This window comes from Jaculus jaculus, chromosome 13 (genome assembly GCF_020740685.1).
Source record: "Jaculus jaculus isolate mJacJac1 chromosome 13, mJacJac1.mat.Y.cur, whole genome shotgun sequence".
Lineage (NCBI taxonomy): Eukaryota > Metazoa > Chordata > Mammalia > Rodentia > Dipodidae > Jaculus > Jaculus jaculus.
Window position 1 is genome coordinate 24,836,004 of NC_059114.1, and position 16,076 is coordinate 24,852,079.

Consider the following 16,076-nt stretch of genomic DNA (forward strand, 5'->3'; position numbering starts at 1 on the left):
TGTATATGTATATGTATATGTATATGTATATGTATATGTATATGTATATATAGTGAGGGGGGATAGAATCTCACTCTAGCCCAGGCTGACCCAGAACTTACTCTAGTCCCAGGCTAGCCTCAAACTCACAGGGATCCTCCTACCTCTGCCTCCTGTGTGCTGGGATTAAAGGCGTGCGCCACCATGCCCAGCTATCATCATAGTTTTATCACTCCCAAAAGAAACCTATAACCCTAAACTATCATCTCCTTATCTCCTCTCTTAAACCCCAGTCCTGGGCATCTACCAGCCTAACTTCTGTCAAGTTTTCTCCCTGTTAAGGACATTTCACATTTCAGGACTAGAGAGATGGCTCAGTGGTTAGGTGTGCTTCTTGTATAAGCATGATGGCCTGAGGTATGGGTCTGAGGTCTCCAGAGTTCAAATCTGCAGATCCCACAACACAGCTGGGCTTGGCCACACATACCTGTGACGGCAGGCCTTCAAGGGAACAGAGACCAGAGAATAATCAGTGTCTGGAAGCTCTGCAGTCAGTAAAGAGACTCTGGCTCAAAACAAGACCATGGGCTGGAGAGATGATGGTGCAGCGGTTAAGGTACTTGCTTGCAAAGCGTAACTACCCCAGTTTTATTCCCCAGTACACATAAAGCCAGATGCACAAAGTGGCACATGTGTCTGGAGTTCACTTGCAGTGGCTGGAGGCCCTGGAGCACCCATTCTCTTTGTCTTTCTCTTGTCTGTCTCACTCTGCTTGAAAAAGAAAAAAAAGACTTTGATAAAGAGAGGGACACCCAATGTTCTAATCTGGCCACTGTAGACAAAGGCACCTTGCTGCAGACAAGGGTATGGGGTACTACACCATACAGTTACACACACACACTTATTTTATATGACTAGAATAGTGTTTTTGCCTTTTTTTTTTTTTTTTTGGTTGTTGTCGTTATTTTTAGTTATTTGATGTAGGGTCTCACTCTAGCTCAGGTTGACCTGGAATTCACTATGTGTTCTCAGGGTGGCCTCAAACTCAAGGTGATCCTCCTACCTCTGCCTCTCCCAAGTGCTGGGATTCAAGGCATGTGCCACCACACCTAGCTTTGGCCTGTTTTTATGCATACAGGAAAGTGCCAAGTGTGTTCAGAACAACTGTGTGGGCACACAGAGCTTGAAAGCAGAGCTGGGGTTTGACCCTGTATATGGCAGACTATGGCCCTTTATGGGCCACGAGGCCTCCCTCATCAGGGTAGCCACCTTCCTGCTGTCTCTCTTTAGGGGTGTGGAGTCTGCTGCGCTTCCAGCAGGTTAGGTGGTCATCGGGGTGTCTTGTGATTCATCCCCTCACAGATGTCCCCAGAAAAGCCAGCCTAGACGGCTTCTCATCTGATTCCTGGCTGGAGATGGAGGAGGAGTCCTGTGAACAGCAGCCCCAGGAGGAGGAGGAAAAGGAGGAAGAGGGAGATGGTGCAGATAAGGTACCCAAACTGCCCGCCGATGGTTCCACGTCGCCCACCAGCACTCCTTCCGAGGAGCAGGAGAACTCCGGGAAGAAGTCCAAAGCCCCTACCATGCGGTTCCTCAAAAGGACTTTGTCAAATGAGTCAGAGGACAGTGTGAAGTCCACAACGATGCCCATAGACTACCCAAAAACACCCACGGGCTCCCCCGCCACAGAGGTCTCCACCAAGTGGACCCACCTCACTGAGTTTGAACTAAAAGGCCTGAAAGCCCTGGTGGAAAAGCTTGAATCCCTCCCAGAGAACAAGAAGTGCGTCCCCGAGGGCATCGAGGACCCCCAGGCCCTTCTGGAGGGTGTGAAGGTAGGCAGGGGTCGAGGCTGGGGTTAGGGTTTGCTCTTCTGACATCCATCCAGGCACTGTGAGGGGGCCTGTGTCCAGATAAGCCTTTCTGGGGCGAAGGAACTGGGCATCCATTAGGAGCTGCAGAGGGACTCTGGGTGGAGGCGGGCACTAGATGATAGCAGCAGTTGCTGGAATCTTGAGGCATCACCACAGGTTTTTTTTTTTTTTTTAAGAAATAACTTTCTTTAAATTTAAATTTTATTTATTTATTTGAGAACAGACACAGAGAGAGAGAATGGGCGCACCAGGGCCTCCAGTCACTGCAAACAAATTCCAGATACATGCACCACTTTGTGCATGTGGTTTATGTGGGTCCTGGGGAAACAAGCCTTGAACCAGGGTCCTGAAGCCTCACAGGCAAGCTCCTAACCGCTAAGCCATCTCTCCAGCCCATCACGACAGGTTTTATGTGCGCAGTACTCATGTGCTGTTGGGCTTCGGAGACAAACTGCCGCCTCTTGATCAGACAGACTTGCTGTTTTGGGTTCGTCCTGTGGAGTGTGTGTCCGTGTCCGGTGAGCAGGTCATTCATACCTCCTTATGGCCTTTGACTGTGGCCACTGCCTCAGTTTGAGAGATTACTGTTGACTGCATTTAGCCAGTGAGGAAGTGGACTCAGAGAGGTACCAGAGCAGGTGGATGGCCGAGGCGGGATGAGGATTCAGAAGCAATGCTTCTACTGTGGATCCTAATTCCTACAGCAGCAGGAAGGCTGTGGAATGTTCTCTGTACTTCCTGCTGCAGTGTCTGCCATCAGTAAAGCTAGCTGATCACTGGGGTGAGAAACTGGTCTCTTCCTAGGGAGTTGGTGGTTCATTTGTTTGTTAAAGAACCATTGTGTCTGGTCCCAGGGTGGAAAGATATTATCGCCCCCGCCTTGCTCTGAAGGTGCTTGGGAGCCAGGGGCTGTAGTTCTTGAAAGTCCAACAGAGAAGACCTGGGCCTCACTTCAGGTAACCTGTCAGGAGACACCAGTAGAGGGAGCCATTAGACAAAATCACTAATCCTTTTGGACCTCATTTGTTTTACTTTTCTTTTTGGTGATGGGGGGGAATGGAATCCCAGATCTCATGCATAATAAGCAGGTGCTTTACCACTGAGCACTGTATTTAGATGGGCGTGATGATGCACAACGTTAGTCCCAGCACTCAGGAGGCAGAGGTAGGAGGATCACTGTGAGTTCAAGGCCACCCTGAGACTACATAGTGAAATCCAGATAAGCCTGGGCTATAGTGAGACCCTACCTTGAAAAAAAAACAAAAATTAGTGAATAAATAAAATTTATTTGCAGTGCGTATGCATGTGTGTCTGTGTGTGTGTGTGTGTGTGTGTTTGTGCACACATGCATAAACACTGGGTCTCTTGTCACTGCAAACAAACACTGAATGCATGCATGTCACTTTGCCTTTCACTTTATGTAGATGTTAGGGAATTGAACCTCCATCTGTCAGGCTTTGCAAGCAAGTACCTTTGACCACTGACTGACCCATCTCCCCAGCTCGTGTGAGTTATTATTGTTAATTATTTATTTATTTATTTTGGTTTTTCAAGGTAGGGTCTCACTCTTAGTTCAGGCTGACCTGGAATTCACTATGTAGTCTCAGGGTGGCTTTGAACTCATGGTGATCCTCCTACCTCTGCCTCCCAAGTGCTGGGACTAAAGATGTGCGCCACCATGCCCGGCCTTTTGTTTTTTTTTTTCAGCTTGTTTTATTTTTGGCTTTCAAGATAGAGTCTCAGTTTAGCTCAGGCTGACCTGGAATTCACTATGTAGTCTCAGGCTGACCTTGAACTCACAGTGATCCTCCTACCTCAGCCTCCTGAGTGCTGGGATTAAAGGCATGGTATTTTTTTTTTTTTTTGCTTTTTTAAAATTTTTATTTATTTAATTTTTATTAACATTTTCCATGGTTATAAAAAAAATCCCATGGTAATACCCTCCCTCCCCCCACACACTTTCCTCTTTGAAATTCCATTCTCCATTATATTACCTCCCCATCTCAATCATTGTACTTACATATATTACAATAACAACCTATTAAGTACCCTCCTCCCTTCCTTTCTCTTCCCTTTATATCTCCTTTTTAACTTACTGGCCTCTGCTACTAAGTATTTTCCTTCTCAAGCAGAAGCTCAATCATCTGTAGCTAGGATCCACATATGAGGGAGAACATGTGGCGCTTGGCTTTCTGGGCCTGGGTTACCTCACTTAGTATAATCCTTTTCAGATCCATCCATTTTTCTGCAAATTTTGTAACTTCATTTTTCTTTACCACTGAGTAGAACTCCATTGTATAAATGTGCCACATCTTCATTATCCACTCATCAGTTGAGGGACATCTAGGCTGGTTCCATTTCCCAGCTATTATAAATTGAGCAGCAATAAACATGGTTGAGCACATACTTCTAAGGAAATGAAATGATTTCTTCGGATATAAGGCATGGTATTTTTTGAAGACAGGGTGTCATGTATCTGAAGGCTGTCCTCAAACTTAATGTGTAGTAGGACATGACTTTGAATTTCTGATCCATCTACCTCTACTTCCCCAGTGTTGGGGGTATAGGTATGTGCCATTATGTTCATATGCTGTGGCCATTTATCTCTTTTTCTATCCTGTTTTATATCATTTTATATTTGTTTGTTTGTTTTAGATTTATTCATTTATTTATCTATTTGATAATTTATCATTTATTTATTAAATAGGGCCTCCTGCCACTTCAAATAAACTGCAGACACATGCACCACTTTATCTGGCTTTATGTGGATGTTGGGGAATTGAACCTAGGCCATCTGGCTTGGCAAGCAAGCACCTTTAACCACTGAGTCATCTCTCCAGCCCCCTTTCATTGACACTGTGAATGCACTGCAGATGCATGGGCCACCTTGTGCATCTGGCTTCACACGTGAGTGCTAGGGATTTGAACACTGGATGGCATGTGTTGTAAGCAGTGCATTTAACCACTGAGCAATCTCCCCCAGCCCCTTATTTTAATGTTTGTTTGGTTCTTCAAAGTAGGGTCTGTAGCTCAGGCTGACCTGAAACTTCTCTGTAGTCCTAGGCTGGCCTCTGACTTCTGGCAATCCTCCTACCTCTGCCTTTCTACCTTCCAAGTGCTGGGATTAAAGACGTGTGCCACTATACCTGGCTTGTTTTGGTTTTTTGAGGTAGAGTCTTACTCTAGCTCAGGCTAACCTGGAACTTACTATGTAGTTTCAGGGTGGCCTCAAACTCATGGCAAGACTCCTGCCTCTGCCTCTCCCCTCCCCCCTCCAAGGTAGTGTCTTGCTGTAGCCCAGGCTGACCTGGAATTCACTATGTAGTCTCAAGGTGGCCTCGAACTTTGAGCAGGCGTTCCTCCTACCTCTGCCTTCTAAGTGCTGGGCTTTTAAATATATATTTTTTTTCTTTATTTATTATTTATTTTTTTCGGGGGGGTTGTTTCAAGATAGGGTCTCCCTCTTGCCCAGGCTGACCTGGAATTCACTATGTAGTCTCAGGGTGGCCTGGCCTTGAACTCACAGCCATCTTCTTACTTCATCATCCTGAGTGCTAGGATTGAAGGTACACACCATTACGCCTGGTTTATTTATTATAGAGAGGGTTGAAGAGGCATATATAGAGAGAATGGGTATTCCGGGGTCTCTAGCCCATGCAGATGAACTCTAGATGCATGTGCACCCTTGTGCATCTGGCTTACATAAGTTCCAGAGAATCAAACCCTAGGTCTTTAGGCTTCACAGGCAGGTGCCTTAATGACTAAGCAATCTCTCCAGCCCTGTTTTGGTTTTGTTTGTTTGTCTATTTTTTTGCTTTTTCTGCAAAAGGTTCTCAATATAGCCCAGTCCAACCTGGAACTCACTTTGTAGCACAGGCTGGCCTCAAACTCATAATGATCCTCATCCGGTGAGTACTGGAATTAAAGACATGCACCAGCGCACCCAGCTCAAGCACACTTTTGGAACTTGGCTGTCTTGGAGATATTTTATTTTGGAACCTTGTCTAAGCCTCCTCTTTCAAGATGAAGACTTATAAACGAGCTATAGGAGAGCCCCCCAAACCAGAAGGTCTGCTAATATCTGTGCGTGGCCATGTGTCTGTGTAGGGTATTGGGGTTAGTGTCTTCTGGAACAGGGGTTCCAGAACTCCTTCCTGGTTCTCTGGTCAGGCCGTCGACCCCTACTGTCTCTGGAAGCCCGTCAGTGATGATTTTGAGCCCAGGATTTACCTGAGTTTGGGGGAGTGTGGTTACGGGTAGTAGGCAGCACCTTTTTCCCAGCTGTGTGGGGAGGATGTTGTCACCGATAGTGGAGAGTGTTGTCACAGGTACTGGGGTGTAGTTATGGGTAGTGGGGTGTAGTCATGGGTAGTGGTCAGTATCTTCTTCCCAGCTGCTTGCTTGCTCTGCTCTTCTTTTTTTTTGGGGGGGGTGGTGTTGTTTTCAAGGTAGGGTCTCACTGTAGCTCAGGCTGACTTGGAATTCATTATCATCTCAGGGTGGCCTCGAACTCACAGTGATCCTCCCACCTCTGCCTCTGAGTGCTGGGATTAAAGGCTTTAAAGGGTGCACCACTGTGCCTGGCTTATTTTTTTTTAAATTTTAATGTTTTATTGAATAAATGATATTAAAGGTAATAACAGTATTGTTAAAATTACTACAATATTTGGGCTGGGGGAGATGGTGTAGGGGTTAAGGCACTTGCCTGAAAAACCAAAGGACCCAGGCCTAATTCCCTGGGATTCACGGATTCACATAAGCCCAATGCACAAAGTGGTGCGCGCATCTGGAGTCTGCAGTGGCTGGAGGCCCTGGTGCTCCTCTCTCTCTCTCTCTCTCTCTCCCTCCCTCCCTCCCTCCCTCTTTCTTTCTTTCTCAAATAAATCAAAATAAAAATAATTTTTTTAATCCAGCAATATTTTTCCACAGCGATGCCTTACAAACCCATATAAACCTCCTATTTATTTTATTTTTGCTGATTTTTATATTTTAAAGCCATACATGTCATATAAAATGCCCCATTTCCAATTATTTCATCAAATCATTAACAATTAAATGTGGAAGGAAGGAAGACCTAGTTATATTTGTAGAGATTTCAGGTAATGTATAACATCTTACTGTAATTTAAAACAGGTTATTGGAGCTGAAGAGATGGCTTAATGGTTAAGATGCTTGCCTGCAAAGCCTAAGGACCCTGGTTCAGTTCCTCAGAAGTACCCACATAAACCAGATGCACAAGATGGCGCATGCATCTGGAATTTGTTTGCAGTGGCTAGAGACCCTGGCATACCTGTTCTGTCTATATATCTGCCTCTCTTCCCCTCTGTATAATAAATAAATCAATTAATTTTTAAAAAATACAGCAAAGGCTGGAGGGATAGCTTAGCGGTTAAGGTGTTTGCCTGCAAAGCCAAAGGACCTAGGTTTGATTCCCCAGGACCCACATTAGCCAGATGCACAAGGGGGCGCATACATCTGGAGTTCATTTGCAGTGGCTGGTGGGCCTGGTGTGCCCATTCTCTCTCTCTCTCTCTCTCTCTGTTTCTCTGTCAAATAAATAAAAATAAAATATTTAGAGAAAAACAAAAAAAACTAAAAACCCAGCAAAGCCCAGCACATAAATAAACAAAAAATATTTTAATGATTTAAAAAAAAAAAAACACACACAAAAAATTTATAGCCAGGCATAGTGGCACACACCTTTAATGCCAGAACTCAAGAAGCAGAGGTACTGTCTCTGGAAACCCAGTCAGTGATGATTTTGAGCCCAGGATTGACCTGAGTGTGGAGGAGTGTGGTTACGGGTAGTAGGCAACACTGTGAATTTGAGACCTTCCTGAGACCACAGAGTGAATTCTAGGTCAGCCTGAGCTAGAGTGAAACCCTACCTCAAAACAAAAACAAACAAACAAAAAAGAGTAGATTATACCTGAAATCGCTGTTTAATTTGGTTTTGTTTACGAGAAGAAAGGAGAATGCCCTTTGTAAGAGTCTAGGAAAGCCACTTTCTCCTCCAGGAAACTGACACTGGCTGCCCTGAGAGATGTGCTTCTCTAATGACACTTGTTCTGACTGAGGCACAGGAAATTGGCCTGTAAAAACCAGGAAGAGGAGGAAGACCAGACACAGGAGCTCCTTGAGTTCAAGTGTGGTTTCTGCTCCTAGTTCCTTGCGGTGTGGCCCCGGGCACATCATTCCACCTTCCTGTGTACTTGTGACCAAGGACATTGGACAAGGTGTGCTTTGTCCTTCTGGGGATCAGATTTTGTGATCCCTTGAACATTTGAAAGCGATTAGGTACCCCAGTCCAAATAAATGACAATGGGCTAAAGAGATGGCCTAGAGGTTGCGGCGGACTCAGGTTCTATTCCTCAGAGCCCATATAAGCCAGATGTATAAGATGGTGCATGCATCAGGAGTTCATTTGCAGTGGCTAGTAGGTCCTGGTGCGCCCATTTTCTCCCTCCCTCGCTCTCTCTCTGTCTCTGTCTGCCTCCCCCTCGCCAAATAAATAAAATATTTTTTAAAAAAATAACACAAGGACAAGAGAATTGTGTCATAGGATTATTTCGAGGAACACTGAGGTTATGAACAAAATGTGCCCAGTAGCCATTCTCAGGGAACAGCTGGGGGAAGTGTGTCAGATTGGCTTTGGCCGGGCCGGACTCTTCCCTGGCTCTTCCTCACCTTGATCCCTCCTTTAGGGTAAGAGTTATGGTCTGCATTCATTTCCTTGGACTTAGACCACAAAGTACTGTACCATAAATTAGGTGGCTTAAAGATCAGAAGTTAATCCTCTCCTTGGGCTTGAGACCACAAGTCCAAAATCCTGATATCCACAGAGCCACGCTCCCTCCGAAGGCTTTAAGAGAGGACCTTCCTGGCGTTCCTGTACTGGTGGCCGCTAGCAGTCCTTGGAGTCCCTTGGCTTATATCTGTGTCACCTCTACCTCTACTCATGGCTAAAGTTATCAGTGGCTGTCTCTGTGTGATGTCAGTGACACAAGTCATTGGACTCAGGCTCAGCTTCATCTACCAAGCTTCATCTCAACTTGATTGAATTTGCAGACCCCACAGAGTCACATGCATGGTACATGTGAGTTGGTAACAGTTGTGGAAGGCTACTTTGCACGCTGTCCTTCTGAAATCATTTCTGCTTTTAAGTAGAACTCAGGGAGTGCTGTGGCTCTTGATGGAGTGAATGGTAGACGTGAGCCTATTAGCCTGTTTGAGAAGTCTAGTCCTCAAATCAGTTCTATTTGTTTTAAATATTTTATTTTTTTTTAATTTTTTATTTATTTATTTGAGAGCGACAGACACAGAGAGAAAGACAGACAGAGGGAGACAGAGAGAATGGGCACGCCAGGGCTTCCAGCCTCTGCAAACGAACTCCAGACGCGTGCACCCCCTTGTACATCTGGCTAACATGGGACCTGGGGAACCGAGCCTCGAACCGGGGTCCTTAGGATTCACAGGCAAGCGCTTAACTGCTAAGCCATCTCTCCAGCCCTTAAATATTTTATTTATTTATTTGCAACAGAGAGAGAGAGAGAGAGAGAGAGAGAATGGGCACATCATAGTCTGCAAACGAACTCCAGACACACGCGCCACCTTGTGCATCTGGCTTTACATGGGTACTGGGGGTCCTTTGGCTTTGCTGGCAAATGCCTTAACTCTAAGCCATTCCTCCAGTCCTCGCAAATCAATTCTAAATGACTAGGAACAACTGGGCAAGTGGCAAGGTTAAAACGGGCTTCTGTCCGATTGGTTAGACCACCGGGACTGCATGGAGGTGACTGTGTCAGCTCGCAGTAGACGCTTGCCTTCCTCAATTAGGAGGCCACGTGGGATGGTGTGGGGCTGCACAGAATTACAGGGCTACTAGGAATGACAGGGCCAAAAGACAGCAGAGTTGAAGTTTTCTTGTTTTGAAGTGCCTTGTTTTGTTTGGATTTGATTTTTGGATAGAAGGTCTCACTACGTAGCCTAGACTGGCATCAAACTCACAGTAACTAATACTCCTGCTTCAGTTTCCGGAGTGCTGAAATGACAGATGTGAGGCACCGTGCCTGGCCAAGTGCTTCTTCCTGACAACGAAGTAAGATCAACTGTGTTCTTATGGCATGAAAACAGACCCAATAGGAAAGAAAAATCCTAATTTTAGAGTATATTGTCCAAACAGATGCTATTTGTCTTTGTTTTATTTTGTTTGTTTGTTTTTTTGAGGTAAATGTCTCGCTCTAGCCCAGACTGACCTGGAATGCACTACGTTCCCAATGTAGTCTCAGGCCTGCCTCAAACTCACCTCTGCCTCTGGAGTTCAGGGATTAAAGACAAGTGCGCCACCACACCCGGCTATTTGTCTTTTAAGGACAGAAAATCTGGAGTTGGGTTGGCTGCCCTGTGCTGTCTATTATCCAGCCGACTGGTCTTGGGGAATGTAGTAAAATGGGTCTAGGGACCAGCCATCCATCATGGTCAACATGTGTAAAGTCTCGGTAAACCGGTGCTGATATTGCAATCACTGTTTCAGACACCTCGGGATGAACGCAAGCCAGTTTCAGGTCAGATGCAAGAGCTTAGGAAACACATAAAGGAGAGCTGTGCCGTTGTCCTCTCAGGGCGGCTTCACGTCCCTACCCTGAGTCCTCCTGCTCTGTTTCTTTTAGGTGTGTGTGTGTGTGTGTGTACACGCATGCGTATGTGTGGAGGCGAGAGGTTGACACAGGTCCTCCTTGATGGCTCTCCCCCTTATTTGAGACAGGGTTTCTCACTTGGACCCAGAGCTCACCCATTCGGCTGACCTGACTTGCCAGCTTGTCTCTTCCTCCTGCACTCTGGGATTACACGTGGCCTCCGTGCCTGCCCTGAGTTTATTTTTATTTATTTATTATTTGCAAGCAGAGTGAGAGAGAATAAATAAATGAATATTGGCATGTCAGGGTGTTTAGCCACTGTAACTGAACTCCAGGCAGATGCACCATTTTGTGCATCTGGCTTTATAGGGGCACTGAGGAACTAATTCCGTGTCGTTAGACTTCACAGGCTCCCCAGCCTCCTGCCTCTATTTATGTGGATGCTAAGGGTATGAAGTCAGGTCCTCATGCTTGTGTCCACCGAGACAGGCCCCCACCTGCTTTACAGCTGCCCCTCTCTAGTCTTACTAAATAGCAAAACAGAGAGAGAGAAAACACCCAGACCCTCCCCACTCTTGTAGTGCAGGGAGTTGAACACAGGACATCAGGCGTCATGAGTGCATGATCACTGAGCCCCACTTCCAGCCTCTTGTTGGCTTTTTATTTTTTTTTTAATTTTTTTTTGTTAGTTTTATTTATTTGAGAGCAACAGACAAAGAGGGAGAGGGGCGGGGGGAGGATGGGCGCGCCAGGGCCTCCAGCCACTGCAAACAAACTCCAGATGCATGCGCCCCCTTGTGCATCTGGCTAACGTGGGTCCTGGGGAATCGAGCCTTGAACCGGGGTCCTGAGGCTTCACAGGCAAGCGTTTAACCGCTAAGCCATCTCTCCAGCCCTCTTGTTGGCTTTTTAAAAGCCATCGCCCCCCCACCCCCCCACCCCCGGTTCAGAGAAGTCACAGGCAGGAAGTGAGTGGCAGCATGAAGGCTCCCAGTGTGACCACAGAACAAGCTGTGTACACTCTGTGCCCCCTGCCTGTACAACCTCCGGAGAACGAAGGAGCAACAGGAGGCTCAGTGGCAAACATCTCGGAAAAACCCCACCTGGTAAATAGAGGTAGCCATTGGATTGAGAGCCTGCCTTATATTTGCAAAGACACCCTTTCCAAGTATAGTTGGAAGTCCCCATTCACGGGGACTGGAGATGAGGGTTAGGACCTGGACCTATCTTTTGAGGGACGAATGTCACAATGCAGTCCACAACAGATGGGTTTTTACAGGCACAGATGGTTGAGCTGGCATAGAGACCAGGTGCGCGGATGCTTGGCCGGAGTCCTTGCCTGTAACACGAGGGTTCCCCTGAGACTTTCCGGGTCATTCGGGGCCCCAGTTGCGGCCTTGCTACTCTCCCTTTTATCCACCTCACAGTCGGAGCCGCTTTCCTCATGTCGCCTCTCTCCCTTGCTGTCACAATGGTGGTATTTTTAGTCACTGCATAGATGGAGTGTCTAATCATTAACACCCCACCATGGGAAGCAGTGGTGCCCAAATCCACTGTTGACTAATTAAGTTCTTAGGGAGAAGTTGGCATGAAGGGAGGCCAGGGCCCAGCCAACCGTCGTCTGTGATTCTCATGGCAGGTCGCACATGGGGCAGTTTCCAAGGACCTGGCGGCTTCATCCTTCTGTATAAAGCATGTGCTGGAGCTGTCTGGGTCCACAGGCTTGTGGGGGCTGAGCTGACATGGGCATGTAGCCTTCTCTGGGCTTCTCAGAGTCCTGTGGAAGATATAAATTCAGGATGAGCCTAAGGAAGCCAGTGACATGACTTTTTCAAGCACTGTTTATTTCTCTGAGACAAAAATCTCCCACCAAAAGCTGGGTATGGTGGCTCATGCCTTTAATCCCAGCACTCAGGAGACAGACATAGGAGCATCTCTGTGAGTCCGAGGCTGGCCTGGGACTACAGAATGAGTTCCAGGTCAGCGTGGGCTAGAACAAAAAAAAAAAAAAGAAGAAGAAGAAGAAGGAAGCCGGGCATGGTGGCACATACCTTTAATTGCAGCACTCAGGAGGCAGCTAGGAGGATTGCAGTGGGTTCAAGACCACCCTGAGACTGAATAGTGAATTCCAGGTCAAGCTGGACTAGAGCAAGACCCTACCTCGAAAAACCAAAAATGAAAAATAAAAAACTCCAGCTAGGATATGCCTCCCTGCTTTGCCCCTTTACAAATGAAAATACTTCTTGGAAGGAGAGCGCCCCCTGGTGGACACAGAAGCCCACAGCAAAGAGGGGAGTTTGGTTTCCTGTAGTAGTTGAGGTCCAGGACTCGGCACCTGGGGAAAACGTTAAACTATAGAATTTAAATATGTATTTGTCAGGCTGAAGAAGTGGCTTCATGGTTAAGGTGCTTGCCTACAAAACCCAGAAATTCAGGTTCGATTCCCCAGCGCCCACGTAAGCCAGCTGCACAAGGTGGCACATGCATCTGGAGTTTGTAGTGGCTAGAGGCCATAGCGTCCCCATTCTCTCTCTCTCTCTCTGCCTCTCTCTCAAGTAAATAAATAAAATAATTATTTATGAGAGAGATATGGAATTCTTTATAAACACCCCACTTTGTGCATGTGTCTGTATGTGGGTACTAGAACTTTGAACCCAGGCCACCAGGTTTTGTAAGCAAGTACTTTTAACCACTGAGAAATCTCCACAGCCCTAAAATATATTGTTGTACAAAAAAAAAAAAACAAAAAACTGGACGGGCATGGTAGCACATACCTTTAATCCCAGCACTGAGGAGGCCAAGGTAGGTGAGGTAGGTCAGTTCACTGTGAGTTTGAGGCCAGTCGGAGACAACACAGTGGATTTTAAGTCAGCCTGGACTAGAGTGAGAATACAACAATAAAGCTGTGTCAGCCCAGGTTCAAATCCCCAGCACGCATATAAAGCCAGATACAAAGTGATGCATATGTGACATGTATGTGCCCATTTACATACACACGCATATGCACACAAATAGACACAAAATTTAGTAAGATCATTGAGTCATCATAATTACAACTTAGTGTCCCACTAAAATAAGGTGTTGCACATCACAGTATCCTTTAAAAAAAATTAAAATAAGCTGGGTGTGGTGGTGCACACTTTTATTCCCAGTGCTCGGGAGGCAGAGGTAGGAGGATTGCCGAGAGTTCAAGGACACCCTGAGATTACATAGTGAATTCCAGGTCAGCCTGAGCCAGAGTGAGACCTTACCTTGAAAAATAAAAAATAAAAATTAAAATAGAGGGCTGGAGAGATGGCTTAGCGATTAAGGCGCTTGCCTGCAAAGCCAAAGAACCCAGGTTCAATTCCCCGGGACCCACGTTGGCCAGATGCACAAGGTGGTGCGCAAGTCTGGAGTTCATTTGCAGCTGCTGAATGGCACTCCCATTCTCTCCCCCTTTTCCCCTATCTATCTCAAATAAATAAATAAAAATAAAATCTTTTAAAAAATTAAAATAGGAAGCCGGGCATGGTGGCGCATGCCTTTAATCCCAGCAGAGGTAGGAGGATCGCCGTGAGTTCAAGGCCACCCAGAGACTACATAGTGAATTCCAGGTCAGCCTGGGCCAGAATGAGACCCTATCTCAAAAAACAAAAAAACAAACAAACAAAAAAATTAAAATAGAAGCTGGGCATGGTGGTGCACGCCTTTAATCCCAGCACTTGGGAGGCAGAGGTAGGAGGATCACTGTGAGTTTGAGACCACCCTGAGACAACATAGTGAATTTTAGGTCAGCCTGAGCTAGCGTGAAACTGTACCTTGAAAAAACAAAAAAAAATTAAAATAGAGACAATAATAATAATAATTTATATGTGCTGGAAAGATAGCTGAGCTGTTAATGGCACTTGGATGCAAACCCTGCCAGTCCTGGTTCAGTTCCCAAACCGCCCACATAAGCTGGACACAGAATGAGACTCAAGTCCCTGGTGTTCATATTCAGCAGCAAGAGGCGCTGGGCTGGTACTTATGCTTGCATGCACACATACACACGTGCAAATAAATAATTTTTTTTAAAAAATGTATAAACAGGCATAGTGACACATACTTGTAATTCGGAACTTTGGAGGTAGAAGTAGGCATATCAGAAATTGAAGGTCATTCTCAGCTACATAGTGAGACTCAAGCTCTTGATGAATCCCTCTCTCAAAAGTAAAGAAACAGGACTGGAGGGTTGGCTTACTGGTTAAGGCACTTGCCTGAGAAGCCTAAGACCGAGGTTTGATGCTCCAGGTCCCATGTAAGCCAGATGCACATGTGGTGCATGCATCTGGAGTTTGTTTGCAGTGGCTAGAGGCCCTGGCATGCCCCGTGCCCATTCTCTCTGTCTCTCTCTCTAATAAATAAATAAAAATAAAATTTAAAAATACATAAAAAAGTAAAAGGCTGAGCATGTGGCATATGCCTTTACTCCCAGAACTCCAGAGACTGAGACAGGAAGATTGCCATGAGTCCATGGCCAGCCCGGACTTCAGAGTGAGTTCCTGGGCTAGAGTGAGACCATACCTCAGGAAAGAAAGGAAGGAAGGAAGGAAGGAGAAGGAGAGAGTGAAAAGGGCTGGCGAGATGGCTTAGCAGTGAAGGCATTTGCCTGCAAAGCCTAAGGACCCAGGTTCTTTCCCCATTACCCATGTAAGCCAGATGCACTTGATAGCACATGTTTCTGCTGTATGGTTGTAGTGGCTAGAGGCCCTGGTATGCTCATTTTCTCTCGCCCTCACTCTCTCTGTCCCTTTATCTGCTCATTTGGCCTAGCTGGCCAAATATAAGGCTTGCAATGTCCACTGTTGAGTATCTTTACTGGTGATTTCTCTCTCTCCCATTGAACTGCACGCAGTGTGGCTTTTTCCAGCTTTCTGTCAGCTGGTCTACGTGGAGGAGGTTTTCAGCTCAGCTCTATCAGGAGTTCTCAGTGGCCTTGCAGCCCAAGTATGTGGAGTCTTCAGCAGTAGGGTCTTACCATCTAATCCTGGTGGGCAATGGCCTATAATGTTTTGGGGGCATCAGGGACCTCCCTGGCCATCAACTCACTGGAAGGTATCCCATCCCTGGCACTGAAAATTTTCTAGTAACAATCTATGGCTCCTATGTGTTCCATTGTCCAAAAAAGTAGGTTTCCATGTGATTTATTTATATCCTCTTAGATTTTGATTAGCCCTCCCTCCACCTTACCTTTACTCAATCTCTTCCCCAACCTCACTTAGGACCTTTCATCCCTATTAATCTGCTCTTCTACTTACATATATACAATACCATCCTATTAAGTACCCTCCTCCCTCCCTTTCCATCCCCTTCATATCCCCTTTCTAGCTTACTGGCCTCTGCTACTGAGTTTTATTCCTACTCACATAGAAGTCCAATCATTGTAGCTAGGATCCACATATGAGAGAGAACATGTGATGTTTGGCTTTCTGGGCCTGGGTTACTTCACTAAATATAATACTTGCCAAATCCATCTATTTTCCTGCAAATTTCATGACTTCATCTTCCTTTACCACTGAGTAGAACTCCATTGTGTAAATGTGCCATATCTTCATTGTCCACTCAT

General features: G+C 46.0%; 1 protein-coding gene across 1 annotated transcript in view; it reads left to right on the forward strand.

The window, feature by feature from the left end:
- Kdm2b (lysine demethylase 2B) overlaps positions 1-16,076 on the forward strand; it is a 131,303-nt gene that overhangs the window by 69,921 nt on the left and 45,306 nt on the right. Inside the window, exon 11 of the mRNA XM_045132118.1 lies at positions 1,342-1,814. Coding sequence (XP_044988053.1) covers positions 1,342-1,814 — 473 coding nt within the window. The remainder of the gene's footprint in view (positions 1-1,341; positions 1,815-16,076) is intronic.